This window comes from Electrophorus electricus, chromosome 14 (assembly GCF_041902795.1).
Source record: "Electrophorus electricus isolate QZ-2024a chromosome 14, ASM4190279v1, whole genome shotgun sequence".
Classification (NCBI taxonomy): domain Eukaryota; kingdom Metazoa; phylum Chordata; class Actinopteri; order Gymnotiformes; family Gymnotidae; genus Electrophorus; species Electrophorus electricus.
The window spans coordinates 18,917,157-18,932,115 of record NC_137510.1 but is presented as its reverse complement, the minus strand read 5'-3'; the positions used below and the strand labels follow the sequence as shown (position 1 = coordinate 18,932,115).

Sequence of the window (14,959 nt, the reverse complement as noted above, 5' to 3'; positions counted from 1 at the left end):
ATTCGCAACCTAGTAACCAGACAATGAGCCCAGTCAGTGCTGAGATTCAAACCAGCTATTGCGTTTACAAAGTTTAAGAAGTCACATGCTAAAAGATTGTTTAATAGCAACTGAGCGCATCGTTGCCAAGTGCTTTTAAAACCATGCCATTTGTAATACCCGTTTAACTCGAATACGTTGAATACTCGTAAAATTCCACTCCTCATCTCTGACGCGACTATTAAATAGAACGAATATGTCTGAGAGGCTGCGACATTTTGTGCGTACAATGTTCTGCTCAGCAGGGTAAACGCTACACACTGTCACTAAAGGTTTGCAGTGCTGTTTGTTTTTCAGGTCCCAGAATATTTCAAGGCCCATCAGCAACACTGTTTAACGGCACAAGGCATAAAGCCCATTATAGTATATCGCGAGATTTTAGTCCGAGATCCGGTCATTGTTGTGGGTGGAGACTATTCCTTCAGCTGGTTAGGTTTGTACAGGCAGTACATGAGATGAATTTACTTCTCCAAAAAACTGTAAAGACACGTCAATCAGCATGTATCATGAATGAATACAGAACACAATAATTATATAACGCTGAAATCGGCGCGCACTTGCTTCATCATACTTCCATATGATCTCGTCCACTCTTCGAAAACGCCCTAAGAAAGAAGACCATTTCCAGAGCTATCGATGCAGTCGTAGCTATTATTGAAACATTGTAGCCGCAGTGACTTGTAATATTCCTGTCCTCTTACGCCTCCATTCCGGTAAGTATAGTGTTATATGATTGTTTACGGAAGCACGTGCTATGTTTTTGTATTCCTGCTTGTGAACTTGTTTGTGAAAAAGTTTTCCACTGGCTATTTATATGTGAAAGAAAAGGTAGGCTGGCACTCCGTAGTCCATCGCTTCATGACAGGCTATTCTACTCCCTGCAAGTCCAAGCTCAAAGGCACGCTTGTCAGGGCAAATATTCAATCTAACGTTACACTGAATCCAGTCAGCCTTTCTCTTTACACTCGGGTCTGCTTCGTTGTGGCTTCTAGGAACTGTCTTTAATTGAAGGTTAGTGAAAAATATTTTACGCAGTTCAATACATTGCCAAAAATGTAGCGCGCATACTTTGGCATCATTTTATCACTTTAGTATATTATTATATCTGTCATATTAGTGTATTATTTGTATCTGTGCTGAGATTAAAGTTTATCCATACAGCGTCGAAAGGTGACAATCTGATGATGAATTTCTGATGGGTTTGTCACTGCAGGACCGTCAGTGAGCTTCTGTGGCGGCTTAATAATAATAATAATAATAATAATAATAATAATAATAATTATTATTATTATTATTATTATTATTATTATTATTATTATTATTATTGTAGTAGAAGTAGTAGTAGTAGTAGTAGTAGTAGTAGTAGTAGTATAAAAATATATAAATAACGGCAATGGGGCAAGCGATTACGTTCTGTTTAACCGCACAGTAACCTTTTATCATGACCTGTTAGACTTTAAAGAACTACTTCAGTACACTGCTCTGGCTACCAAGTACCACTGCTCTGGCTACCTCTGGCTACCAGTTTGTTCACTTTATTAACTTTAGACAATGTAGGCATGGGAGGAAAAACATTTGAATAATAATTACATTTTAATATCTCACCTTTTAAAGGGTAATTCTTGCTATTGTTTTTTTTTTAAAGCAGTCTATTTGTTATATTTGTTTTTGTTAAATTATTATTATCAATTACTACCAAATATGTAATTGCAGTAGACCCTGTAGACAATTAGCAAGTGTTTTTTCTGTACTCTTTCCTTATTAAAAAAAATCAAACAATAGACCACAATAGAACACAATTTGATCATTAGATCTCAGCTAAATACATTTCAGATTTTCATCATATAAAATATTTTTTATTATACATGAAGTTAAATCTGTCTCTGAATAGGAAATAGGTTGAACAGTTACTTTTTGGCATACATTGGACTGCATTTCTTTCCTCTGGAATTTGGCCGTACTTGCGCCTGCAATACTCTTTTATCATTGCTTATCGTTATGCGGACCTCTGCCTCAGTGCTGCAGTCTTACACAGGGTCCTTTCCTCAGGAGGCTGAGTGACATTGGAAGACTGCCTCAGCCCCATTCGTCATCCGGCTCTGAGGAACCAAGGGGCAATAGGCCAGAGTGGCTGTTTCATCACCTGCAGTAGTCAGCTGGAACGCTGCCCTTTACCTCTTCAGAAAGTGATACCTGCCACCCCTAATGAATTTACATACCAGCTTCCTTATTACTCTTGCTCTCTAGTTGTCAGTTCATATATATGAAAGAAGCATGAATGGCAACCACTAAGCACTAGAGTTGCTTAAAGGGGTTTTAAAAGCAGACGCCTGCAGTTCTTCAGGTTAACGTTTAGTCACCTTTAATTGGAGATCAGCATATGGAACTACAAATAAACATTGCTTTGAAACAATGATAGCAAAGTCATGTCACTTAATGATAAGTGTTTGTGTCTATTGCCATTTGTTAGAAAATAAAGTAAATTAAATGAAAGCCTAAAAATCACGGCAATCTATGCACATTTTACTCCGTCCATTGAATAAAAAGTGCACAGCAGAGCAGACTAGTCAGAACAGGGTTCAATGAAGATGAGCCTGTTCTGAGTGGTTAAATGGATGCACAGTAAGGCTGTGGAGAAGGGGAACACATCGTTCAAAGCCTTTTTAGTTGTTTGTTGGTTGTTTGTTGGGGGGATGGTGCTGGAACTGAGCAGGGCTTCTCCTCAGTTCTCCTTACGGGACGCATCAGGGAGGAGAGCCAGCAAAAGACTGAGAGCATGGTCTTACCAGGAGCCCCATTAAAATGCATCAGAAGCACTAGGCTGCCTTCACGCAGCATTGTGGTGCTTATCATCCACAGAGCAAACAACACAGCTGTAGACCATGGAGCCAGGAGCATTCTGTCAGCCAGGACAAAGAACAGACAAGCACACATACACGTGCACACACACATGAACAGGCACGCACATGCACACACACACACACTGGGAAACCTTTGATTCCCCTGCTACCCTCATGTCATCCCTTTTTTAACTTTCCATTCATACAGAGAGAAGGAGAGTATTTCAAGGGCATACCTTCTGCTTGCTACAGTGTTAATGCTGGTGAGCACAGAGAATTAAATCAGAATGACTCAGATAGCCAGGTCTCTGGCTGCTAAATCCCCAAACACTCTTTAGTATCTTTAGCAAAATTAGTGCAAATTTACGTGCATCAATATCTCTTTAATGTGTTTGCTTGTCTCAGTGTTGGGAATAAATATTAAAGCCCTTTCCCCTTACATAAAAGATTATTAAATTTATATGTATGAATGTCCTGGATTTATAGTTTGGATGAAGAATGCCACAAATAATGAATAATTTGATAAATATCATATAGTAGTATTTTAATATTTTAAGTGCTATTAGGCAGTTTGGACATGATTCAACACATTTAAGCATGAACACGAGCGCCTAATGCGTTAATGAAATGTAGGCCAGGCAGAAAGTTCCAGTAACAAAGCCATCTTGTTCTAATTCATCTCCTTCTACCCCAAGCATGACATGTCAGACAGTAGTTGGCCTCTTTAGAAGGACCTATGATAGATTTTGGCCAGAGAAAAGTGTAAAGTGTATAAAATCTTACAATTATTTAAAAATACCAGATAATTTTATGTTTCATCCGGAGCCCGTACACAGATTTAACATTCACTGAGATTAGTTTTATTAGTTTCGGTTTTATTCAGTAGGAATTTAGGATTAAATGTGTATTAGTGCATGACAGTTCCTTACTTTTAGTTGCATCTTGGGAAAAGGAACTGTGTAGATATTATGTGAACTCCAGAACATTAAAATAACATTTGAATATTTGTGTTATATCCTTTTGATTTGAATATCTTCATCCCATCAGTGGGCATTATTGAGAATAGCTAAAATAAAAAATAATGTATAATATGAGTTTCACATATAATTAGCAAAAGATTAAGCCAAAGACCTTTGTATAGTCAGTAGTGCAGTGGTGTGGATTTACACAATATATAATTTTATTTCCACAATATTGGCATTATTGAAGCCACCTAAGGCTGCAGTATGTAAATACTGTCCCTCATATATTGAGTGATTTTACTAAGACTTGCTGTTTCATACAAGAATGAAAGTCACAGGGCTATGTAGACGAGAGGGCTTCCAATCTCTGGTTTTAAATTCCCACAAAATCTGTGCCTCTCAAGCTAAAACCAAGGTGGTTTTATCCTCAAACAGTGATGGTGGCTTAAGACGGTGCCAGCAAGGCATGGCCAGCTAATACAGCACCTAGGTGACGTTCTACCAAAAGGCGCTGCCAGGCAGTGCCCATGCCTGTGTTCCTCTGGAGCTGCCCGCTCAGTGAAGGAGATTAAGGCACACAACTGGTAACACTGCTGCTGGCTGATCAGAAGGTAACACTGCTTGAGTCTCGGCAACATTTGACTCTGTGGACAGAAAAATTACACTGAATGCTATATGCCTTTAACATACAGTGGTATAATTGGTATTTCTTGCCCAAGAGCTGGCTAAGAATCAAACGAGCATGAGCTATTACTATTTTCTGTTGAAGTTAAGACGTGTTCTGATTTAATGTTAAGGAGTTTAGAACTAATACTGAGCAGTGGTGTATGAGCTGTTTTTTTCTTTAGACTCTAGAGTAGGAAATAAATTGTGATGGATAGATCGAGCATCAGGAAAACACAGCAAAAGTCTGCCACTTTTGACATCTGTCAGGATGTTTCTCTATCTATAATCTTTGACAGCATAAAGTGACAGTTCCCTGGAGAGATGGAGTATCAGATTATTAGAGAGGATAGCAAGGAGTAGCTTGTCTCATTTCACTTAGAGGCAGGTTCTCTCCTTGTCTGCTTTCCTCCTTCATTACTCGTTATATATACTTCATTATATTGTCCTCCTTAATTAGTTAAATCCCATCCTGGACTATCTGCAGCTTGAAGTAGCCAAGTAGACTTGCTTCAGCAAGCCATGTTTATGCAAATGTACACCACATTAACATGTGATAACACAATATTAAGTTATTTGTGACTGTAGCTTAGTTTAGTTCTCTTTTTTGTTTATATGTTAGTTTTACTCATTTGTATGAGTTTACAGAAAACAACAATTATTATACAAGGTCTGGGTATTACAGTGATATGGCATGGGCCTAGTGTTCATTTAAATCTGTGGTTATGAAAAAGGAGGAGCAGAGAGAGTTGAAACCAGACCTTTGTGATCTTTTTACCATAACTTATTTTTCCAGACGGGTGTGGGCTGTGAGGAGTCATGGATGGGAAGATTTAGCATTTGTGCATTGGACAACCCTGTTCTTTCAGAGACGCAGTTACTTTCAATGAAGGCAGCTGAGGACACTCAGACAAGCACACTGTTGGACCGAAGAGTGTGTGTGGTTCAGCTATGTGTGTGTGTCTCTGGCCAATGGATGCATTCAGTGGCTCTGATGGCTATTCGAGAATGTCAGTAGCTCAGAAAATTAGATGTTGTGATGTGAGGTTAAACGTGGGGTCCTTCCATTCTGTAACTCAGTATTCAGAGGGAAAGGAGGCCATAGAGTGAAAATGGAGTCTGGCCTCTGGCTGCAAAGAAATATTAGGGAAATAGGAGTTTAACTGATAGCGAATTAATGATTGCCTTTGTGAAAGCAGATACTTCAGATCTCTTTGGTGATGGTAATTATATTGTCTCATATGTAGTAAGGGGATGAAAAAATGTCGGTAATAGAGTGTGTTCTCTCCAGTTGGTGCAGGTGGAGCATGCGCGTGTCGCTTGAGCGATGCGTGCATTAGGCTGTAGGATGAGCGCTGGGGCAGTTCTGAATGGCCTGCTGGTGTCGGTGGTGGCGGCGCTGCTGTGGAAGTACGTGCGGCTCAGCGAGCATACAGCCCTGCTGGAAGAGGAGCTGCGGCTCACACGGCAGTCACAGGAGCTCTCGCAGGTGCGCATCGATTACCACGCTGCCCTGCTGGCGCTCCAGGAGCAGGGCACCAGAATGGTCTGCACTGGCAAGATGCACACGGACCGCGTCTGCCGCTTCGATTACCTTTGCTACTGCACCGAGGCAGAGGAGTTTGTCTTCTTCCACAGCAATGCGTCAGTCATGCTTCCCAATCTGGGCCCCCGGCGCTTCCAGCCAGCCCTGTTGGACTTATCCTCTGTCGAGGACCATAACACACAGTATTTTAATTTCTTGGAGTTGCCTGCAGCTGCTCTAAGATACATGCCGAAGCCTGTGTTTGTGCCAGATGTCACCCTCATCCTCAATCGCTTCAATGCTGATAACCTGATGCATATCTTTCATGATGACCTTCTTCCCATATTCTACACCATGCAGCAGTACATGGACTTGGATGATGAAGCCCGGCTTGTCTTCATGGAAGGTTGGGGAGAGGGGGCCCATTTTGATCTCTACCGGCTGCTTAGCAGCAAACAACCCCTGCTTAAAGACCACTTACGGAACTTTGGCAAGCTCATGTGTTTCACAAAATCTTATGTGGGATTGTCAAAGATGACCACTTGGTATCAGTATGGCTTTGTACAGCCCCAAGGGCCTAAAGCCAACATTTTGGTGTCAGGCAACGAGATCCGTCAGTTTGCCTTGTTCATGATGGAAAGGTTGAATATCACAAAAGATCAGAGGTCTGAGGATGACAATTATATAGTAGTTTTTAGTCGTGCTTCTACCAGGCTCATACTCAATGAGGCAGAGTTGATTCTTGCTTTGGCTCAAGAGTTCAAGATGAGGACAGTCACGGTGTCCTTGGAGGATCAGCCGTTTGACAGCATAGTTCGGGTCATCAGTGGGGCATCCATGCTGGTTAGCATGCATGGAGCCCAGCTGATCACCTCCATGTTCTTGCCACGGGGGGCTGCTGTGATAGAGCTCTTCCCGTTTGCGGTAAACCCGGAGCAGTATACTCCATACAAAACCCTCGCTTCTCTGCCAGGAATGGACCTCCAGTATGTAGCATGGAGAAATACTATTGAGGAGAATTCTGTGGCCTACCCTGACCGCCCTTGGGACCAGGGAGGCATTTCCCACTTAGACAAAGAGGAGCAGGAACGCATCCTAGCTAGCAAAGAGGTGTCAAGACACCTGTGTTGCCGCAACCCAGAGTGGCTTTTCCGGATATATCAAGACACTGTTGTAGACATCCCATCCTTTCTTGAGGTTCTAAGAGAAAGTCTAAAAATTAAGCCTAATCTGAAAAAGACCAGGCCTGTCAGCACAGTACATCCAGGTCGAGTTAGAGAACCCAAGTGCCAGACATCAGTGCAGGCTACCAATGAAGCAAAGCTCACTGTGTCATGGCAAATCCCTTGGAACCTCAAATACCTGAAGGTGAGGGAAGTGAAATATGAAGTGTGGATTCAAGAGCAGGGAGAGAACACATATATGCCTTATATTCTCCCCCATCAAAACTACACCTTCTCAGAGAACATAAAGCCTTTTACCACATATCTTGTATGGGTACGCTGCATCTTCAACAAGAATCTTTTGGGACCATTTGCAGATGTTCTTATATGTAAAACCTAACTCACTTAAGCACACCACCAGGGAAATGCTGATTATCAAGTGTTGTGTCGTTGGATGTTTCTGTGGAGATATCTGATGTCCTGCAATTTGATACCTGCTGTGGAACATTAGTACAGTGAATGAGATTAAAGAACATTGTGCAGGGGAATATAAACTACTGAACTGCCAAACCAGAGCCTCTCGAAAGACTACTTCTACTTTGTCATGGAAATGCTTCTAGAGAAAAGTTTTCAATTCAGATTTTATTTATAAGAAATAAGTAATGTGTAAGGTAATTTATTTTTATTTATTATTAAAAGATGTCTACTACACGGTGTGTGTATGTGTGGGTGTGTGTTGAGTGTGTGTGTGCCTATTTGTTAACTTTTATAATCCTGTGTTTTGTGAATTTGTGACTGTGGACAAATGTTTTGCATAGTAATCGCAATGCCTTTTCTGATGGAAAGCGTAATATTAAGTTTATAAGTAAGCCACATTAATACAAAAACCCCAACTGGAGTTAAAATATGTCTTTACCCCCACTTTTGTGTCTGTGTCCTTTTATGTGTTTGTGTTAGCTTGTAGGTAGCTCCTTGTTTGGTGATGTTACCTTTTTTTATTTTATACTTGAAGCTTGATACATGTTTGCCAATGGGAGAGCATTGACTTCCTGTACTTTAAATAAAACATGAACTAGGAAAAATGGAACTGACATTTCCCTGTGACCTGACAGAGTCCAGTGGTAGTAATGCATAAATAGCTAAAAGGTGACAATGCTATAGTTTGGCTTGTTGGAAGCTTGCATGTAAACTGAAATAAATGCAGGCATCTTATGCCTCTCAATACAAAATATTGTTTAATGCATTATCACCATCTACGTTTTTCCATAGTTCAGGACCTGTGTTTAAGGGCTTCGTAGTGTACATTTTGTCCTCTCACTGCTAATATCAATGTGAGTTATGTTAGGTTTTTTTTGCTATTCAAAGATCCCAACACTGATAGAACTGGTTATGCAGTTTTTCTGTTGTGGTGACTGATGGTTAATAGATCAGGAAAGTCCACCATAGAGAAACATGTTTCTCATATGTTTCTCTGATAATCTTTGACAAACCTCCTTCATACCTTTGCAGTCTTTTATCTTACAAAGACAGGTTTTCTTTAAATTATGCTTCATTAAGACTGGTATCAGCCCTAATCTCTGTTAGCATAGCCAGGGTTTTGATTGACATAATTATATGCTAATTATTTTTATGTATAAACTGTCTAATATGAAAGACCTGTATAAGGTCCAATGTCTGAAATAACATAAAGAAGTAATATAATTTAACAGTGCCATCTAGCCATGTTTGATTCTGAAAGGGTAAATGGAGCATGATAATATAGCCAGGTCATTCAATTGCATAACATTCAATCAGAATTCTCATTTTCTCACTGAAGTTTTAATATTAAATAATGTTTTCAGCAGTGGAAAGAGATCCATTATCGTATGTAAAACTCAAACTGTCAGAGTAAGAAAAGTAACTGAGTATCAGTACTGTAAACATGCCACTTTATGAGATTTACCATTATGTGCCATGAATATTGTCGTGTATTTTACTTTCTGCCATCAATTTGAGTTAAAATACAACTTTAATATGGTGTATTTTTCCCTCTGTCTTTTCAGTACCTATTATGTGCTGTAATTTTCTTGTTTCCTTTGTAATGTAATATACAGAATTTCATTGTTTTTGCTTTAGTTTAAGTTTAGGTATAAAAGATGCCTTCCTTTCACTGAGTCATTTCTTTAATAGGCTGGAGCCTCTGAACAGATTCCTGACTTGTTTATTATATATACAAGGTGACCATATCACTTAGGAACTGGCTTCACAGAGGCTTAGTAGCATGACCACTGAAAGATGTTAGGGGGAGATCTCTACAATGTATTTGGGAATCTGGGTGTGATTTTTAGTCATGATTACAACAATAAAATGTTTTGTACACTGTCTTTGCTCATCTTTCATATTAAGTTCTGTTTTTAATTAAGAGAAGTATCCTGGAAATTAAAGCTGGCCACTGCTTTGTGAGTGTTTCCCCCCAGCATTATATCATGTCCTACTCTCTTCTCAGTGTGCTATTTTCTGCTGGCTTAGTGTATGAGATCAGATTTCACAATGACACTCCCACATGGCTATGGCCCAGACAGCAGTGATGCAGTAACTACTTACCCAACTAAGCCTAGTTTCCCAAAAATATGCTGCTGCACAAAGAGCATCATTAAATGGATCCTTTGAATAATTTCTTTACCATTTAAGATGATCTTAACAGAATTATTTATTTCTTACTGGTCCTGAAAAAGAATGTAATTGAAGGACATAGTAAAACATAGACATAGACGTTACCTTTTATATATTTGTTGTAATTGCATTGTTGCAAGTGAATGAGATCACTTGCAACCCTTATGTGGGAATCTTCTAATGGGTTGAATGGTGTGATAAAGCATCTTGCATGTGCACTTATGTAATGGAAACTCCAGTGATTAAGGAAGAACTGTTGCAAAAATGTCTTTAAAAAGTGATAACTGGGTCACTCTCTGGCAAGTCATTTGTTTCTGAAACTTTGAGGCTTATCACATTTAACTGATTTGAATTTTGAACATTGGATCCTCCCATGCAGTTATTCTGTGCATATTCCTGAATTCATTTTGTTTGAGTTTGTCTTATTACTTTGGAAACAGAACATGAAATAAACACTGGTTGGTAATATGCAACCATTAAATGATCACCAGCATTTTAAATGAGCATCAACTGATCTATTTTCCACTCCCTTGGACCCACCTAGTCAATCAGTGCTTTAGAAATCTGTGCCAGTTGCTATGCTATCATTTGAGTGAAATTGCTTAATACGCTGGGAAGAATTTGATAAGGACCAGTGGCAGTAGTTTTAACAGGTTAGGTTATATGTTTTTTGACTTTCAAAATGGTTTCATTTTTTGGTTTCAAAATGAAGGATTATATGAGCCTGATGCTTCTGGAACATGTTATATTGGGTCAGAAAAATATACTCTTCAGTTTACTACAAACAGATGAACAGTTTGAGAAACAGTTATTGTTCTACTTGTGTGTTTTTATTCCACTGACCCACAAAATCCACTTAACCTTTCCACTAATCCTTGACTGAGCAATTGTGAATAAGCCTCACAGAGTTTTAAGTTTCTTAAACGATTTTATAAATGTGTTTCCTCTCCCAATCCTTCCTCTAACGTATTGCCTCAAAGCAGCAACCATCCTTTCCTTTAGCTGTCTATCTGAATGGGCAGCATTTGGATGATACTGCTGTGGCAGGTATCTGGTGTATGCTCTGATTCAGACACAGATGTCAGTAGATAGTCAGTAGTTAATGAGCGCAGCTGCATGGTGTAGCTGTTATATACTCACTCCCATTTGTACTGCTCCATCAATGCTTCCTTTTCATTTCCAGGTGACCCAGAAGTTGAAGTGGCTTTCGTAGAACCTTGTGATTGTTTTTGTTGCTGTGTATAATCTATGAGCATGTGCTAGCCTCCAGCAGACAAAGGCAAAAGGAGGGGGGCAGTATGTGCATGCCTGAAGATCCTCCAAATCTCTTTATTCTAAATTTAAAATTCTCTTTTAAATGTACAACTCTTTATATGCAATGCTGCATTAGCATGCTTCTTATTTGAGTCATTTTGTGTATTTCACATCAGTTCTACTTAAACTATTAAAGAACATAATATTGGACTCTTCCTCACAAGCCTCTCATGTATATAACACACATATGTATAAGTATAAGCAGTGAGTCTACTTCCTGTGGAAGTTGAAGAAGATCAGCTTACCCTAACATCCCCACCGCCTTCTAAACATGTACCATAGAGAGCATCCTGACCGGCTGCGTAACTGTTTAACTGCATGGCAGCGGCTTCACCTGTGAAAGTACGGCCCTTGAGAAACTACAGAGAGGAGTTGTGCTCATCACAGGCACCAAACTGCCAGCCTTACAGGGCATCTACCAGCCACAATGCCTGAGGAAGTCTCACAAAATCACGATGGACTGCACACACCTGGCACACGACCTGTCCACCAGTCTGCCATCTGGTAGACATCTTGCTCTGAGTGTTTGTTGAACTTTTCAGATTATTTATTGATTAGCCATAGAACGTATTAGCTAAAAATGGGTTAATGTTGAGTAGCCAGCTGGTTTATGCAAAAATAATAATTCAAAAATTATTTTGTGTTTGCATCTTCTATACAACATATATCTGTAAATTAAGACAGCTTGCCTGACCTTAAACCATTTGGGAGCATAATCTATTTCAGTCATACTGAGTGCTAGTTATATCTAATAACTACTAATGAGCTGTGAGATCTATACGGCCTTTTCAAACACAAGGAATGTGAAACTGAAACTCTAAATAGATTTTGTCTTTGCATTAGACTTTAAGTGGAAGATTGCCATGACTTAGCATATAAAGAATATTCTTTGCCTTCATATTACATTGACAGGAGTACTCTCTTTCTTCTAAGAGATCTCTGAGTCATTTAGTCACCTTAATGTTTGCAAAAATATCTCTGCGATAAGAAGGGTGAGGGGTTAAGCTCTCTGTGTTTGAAGTCAGGATTATGTCTTATCGACTCTTTCACTCAAGCTCCTTCACACATTCAACTCAAATTCAAGTGGGTTTGCACTTCTAAGACAGTGTCTGTCCAGAAGAAAGCACTCCATTATTGATTTTTTTTTTACAACTCTTTTATTCTTTACTTGAATATTACTGTCTAATATTCACAATTTTAACACTGCAGTAAAATGAACATGGAAGAACTCATTTCTGTGATTGGCTTGAAAATGTGCTGGTATGATGTTTTACAGGATAACAATTCTCATATCCAGCCTGGTGCTGATTGTGCTTTTAAGGCAACATAACCCAGGTTCAGACCTTTGACGCAGGAGAGCTGAATGCACTGAAGCCCCAGCGGAGTGGAGTGGGCGAGAGGGCAGGTGAAGCATGGCCTCTCCCAGGTGAAGCGCTGACGCCCACGTGGGACAACGCAGCTTCGAGTGGGAGCTGTCCATCACCACAGCGGAGCTGAAAGCAAGCCTCCAGCGTACCACACATTGTCATGGCAACAAGCCAAGGTGAGGACCTTAAGGACTCAGTCATTAGCATCACTGCAGCAGCACACTGGAAAACATTTCTTTAAAGCTGTGTAGCCATATTAGAATACAAAAATAAATGAATAAATAAATAAATCAGTGTTTCAAGGAGCATTCGTGCCTGGCCTTTGTGGGTAAGGAGTAGAAAACTTTTCACATTTTATCTTAGAGTCTCAGTGGACTGAAGATTAATTGACCTTCATGTGTAATTAACAATTGGTTAACACTTAATTAATGCAATTAAAGAGGATACACATCAGGGCTCAGCTATCTGCTGAGAGTAGTCAGTTTTCATGACTGCTCTTCTACAATAAGACTCCATATGGCTTTAGAAGAGGCCAAAGGAAGCTGCAGCAAAATCAATACAGATATCAATCCTATTGATAGCTTTGCTCTGAAAGTGTCAGCTAAAATGTTAATGGTATTGGGGGCAGTAGTAGGCAATACTAATGCAATGTCCCAATTCCTTGTAGTTCCCAACATATTTAGCCTGTATGCTAATATTATTAAGAATATTAAATTCAAGTGTTATTCTTGTCAATTATTGGTTTTTGTAAGCATTGTTCCTTTGTAGTGGATGAAAATCATTTTGCACATATTAGCATTACCTCTTCAGCACACTGTACTAGGAGCACTAGGCCCATTCTGGGAATGGAATTCCTCCTCTCCAGAAAAATATTATTTCGTTGTATATGTGTTTAGTTGTGTGTAGTCTACGGTCTAACTAGATTATTGGAGGATTTAAATAACATCAACACAACAGATATCAGTGCAGTGACTCATTTCAGGCAGTCAGGATTTGGTTGGGTCTACAGGCCTGCCATACACACAGGAGTAGTTCATTCTTTCCATGGCGTAAATCATGCCACGTCTCTATCAGCCTGCTGTGCACTGGCTATATTTCATTTCCAACTGTGTTTCCAATGGAATTTTCTGCATCTTTACCGTCTTCTCATACTCTTCAAAGGTTCCTTATATTGCAAGTCATCTGTGGTTTCTTTTTAGCAAAATATATGGCAGGGAAAAATAATTCCTGCATATGATAAGTAAAGGAAAAACCATGTACCATTTTTCTATACTTATCGATATCTGTATAATAAGCACTGCTACTATTTGCCCTGAAATCTATTTTGTCATGGGATTGTTGCAGTGACTCTAGTAACAATCAAAGTACAATTGTTACAGGTCTGTAAACCAGACCATAAAACCCGCAAGGAATCATTTTAGTAGTTCTATAAACAATATATGACAGCCAGCTGTCACGTCACTGATGATAAAAATAACCTGGAAACCCTCAGCACATAGTGAACCAGACTGAAAAAAATTCAGTCTGTTTTCCAGTTTAATTCAGGTTTGGCTCAGATTTGCCAAGTGTGGTTTTGCTTAAAAGCAAAAGCCCATGATATGGTTACTTGCCAAAAGATCCATTTATAGAAGAAAGTAAAACAAACCAAGCTCTCCCGCTCCCTCCATCTCTCTATACTCTCTCTGTTCTCTCTCTCTCTCTCTCTCTCTCTCTCTCTCTCTCTCTCTCTCTCTCACGCACACCACCCCCCCACATAATTTCAATCATTCGTGCAACTCTCTGTGACTACAGTTTTAAGGAATCCAATTACTAAAATCCATATATGTGATCACATGTGGAATTACATGATGGCAGGCCTAACTAAAACAAGATGTGTAATGAACACCAATAGATCATTTGTTTCTGTGTGACCATTCAAACCATATTAAACTATTGTATTTATGACCAAATGATTACAAAATTGTCATTAATGCAGTTATATACACTGTTTTAATTGGGTTTTCCAACTTTTTTAACAATGACAAAATGTAACATTAAAAATCATAATAATATCACAGTGACTCCCCGGCTGACACCCTGTCAAAACACTACACCACTCACCAATCACAAATCCCGATACCTTCCATGCTTTCAATCACCAGATTACTGATCATTACACACACCTGTTCTAAAATCACCTTTGTCCTATTTAAACCCCACAGGAGCTGAGGTCCAGCGCTTCACATTAGCCTCTATGCCAAGCCATTTACCAACATTCATTAACATTTTCTTCTGCTTCGTTAGCATCCTTGTTTTGTTTTCTCAAAATGTTTTCTTTCTACTACTCGTGCGTTGCCCCTGCTTGCAACGTCACAAATTCGCTTTGATTTTTATTTGATACTTTTTTCCAGCCCATCTTTAGCGAAGTCTGAGTCACTGTTTTCCAAATACACAG

General features: G+C 39.4%; 1 protein-coding gene across 6 annotated transcripts; it reads left to right on the top strand.

Annotated features, from left to right (window-relative positions):
• Window positions 1-350: 350 nt before the first annotated feature.
• Window positions 351-9,924, top strand: pomgnt2 (protein O-linked mannose N-acetylglucosaminyltransferase 2 (beta 1,4-)). 6 transcript variants are annotated; one of them, XM_027015255.3, is made up of 3 exons: window positions 431-752; window positions 4,277-4,452; window positions 5,796-9,924. In XM_027015255.3, the coding sequence occupies exon 3, from the start codon at window positions 5,832-5,834 to the stop codon at window positions 7,590-7,592; it is 1,761 nt and encodes a 586-aa protein (XP_026871056.2). In that variant the 5' UTR covers window positions 431-752; window positions 4,277-4,452; window positions 5,796-5,831; the 3' UTR covers window positions 7,593-9,924. The 6 variants fall into 6 exon arrangements, 4 of the variants coding, with proteins under 4 accessions (XP_026871056.2, XP_026871048.2, XP_081552927.1 ...); XM_081696801.1 differs by lacking the exon at window positions 431-752 and adding an exon at window positions 786-1,050; XR_003410982.3 differs by lacking the exons at window positions 4,277-4,452; window positions 5,796-9,924 and adding an exon at window positions 2,089-4,270 and having other exon boundaries at window positions 351-752.
• The last annotated feature ends 5,035 nt before the right edge of the window (window positions 9,925-14,959 follow it).

What these genes read in the sequence shown, in the direction of transcription:
- pomgnt2 (XM_027015255.3), top strand. Translation starts at nt 5,832, where the DNA reads ATGCGTGCATTAGGCTGTAGGATGAGCGCTGGGGCAGTTCTGAATGGC.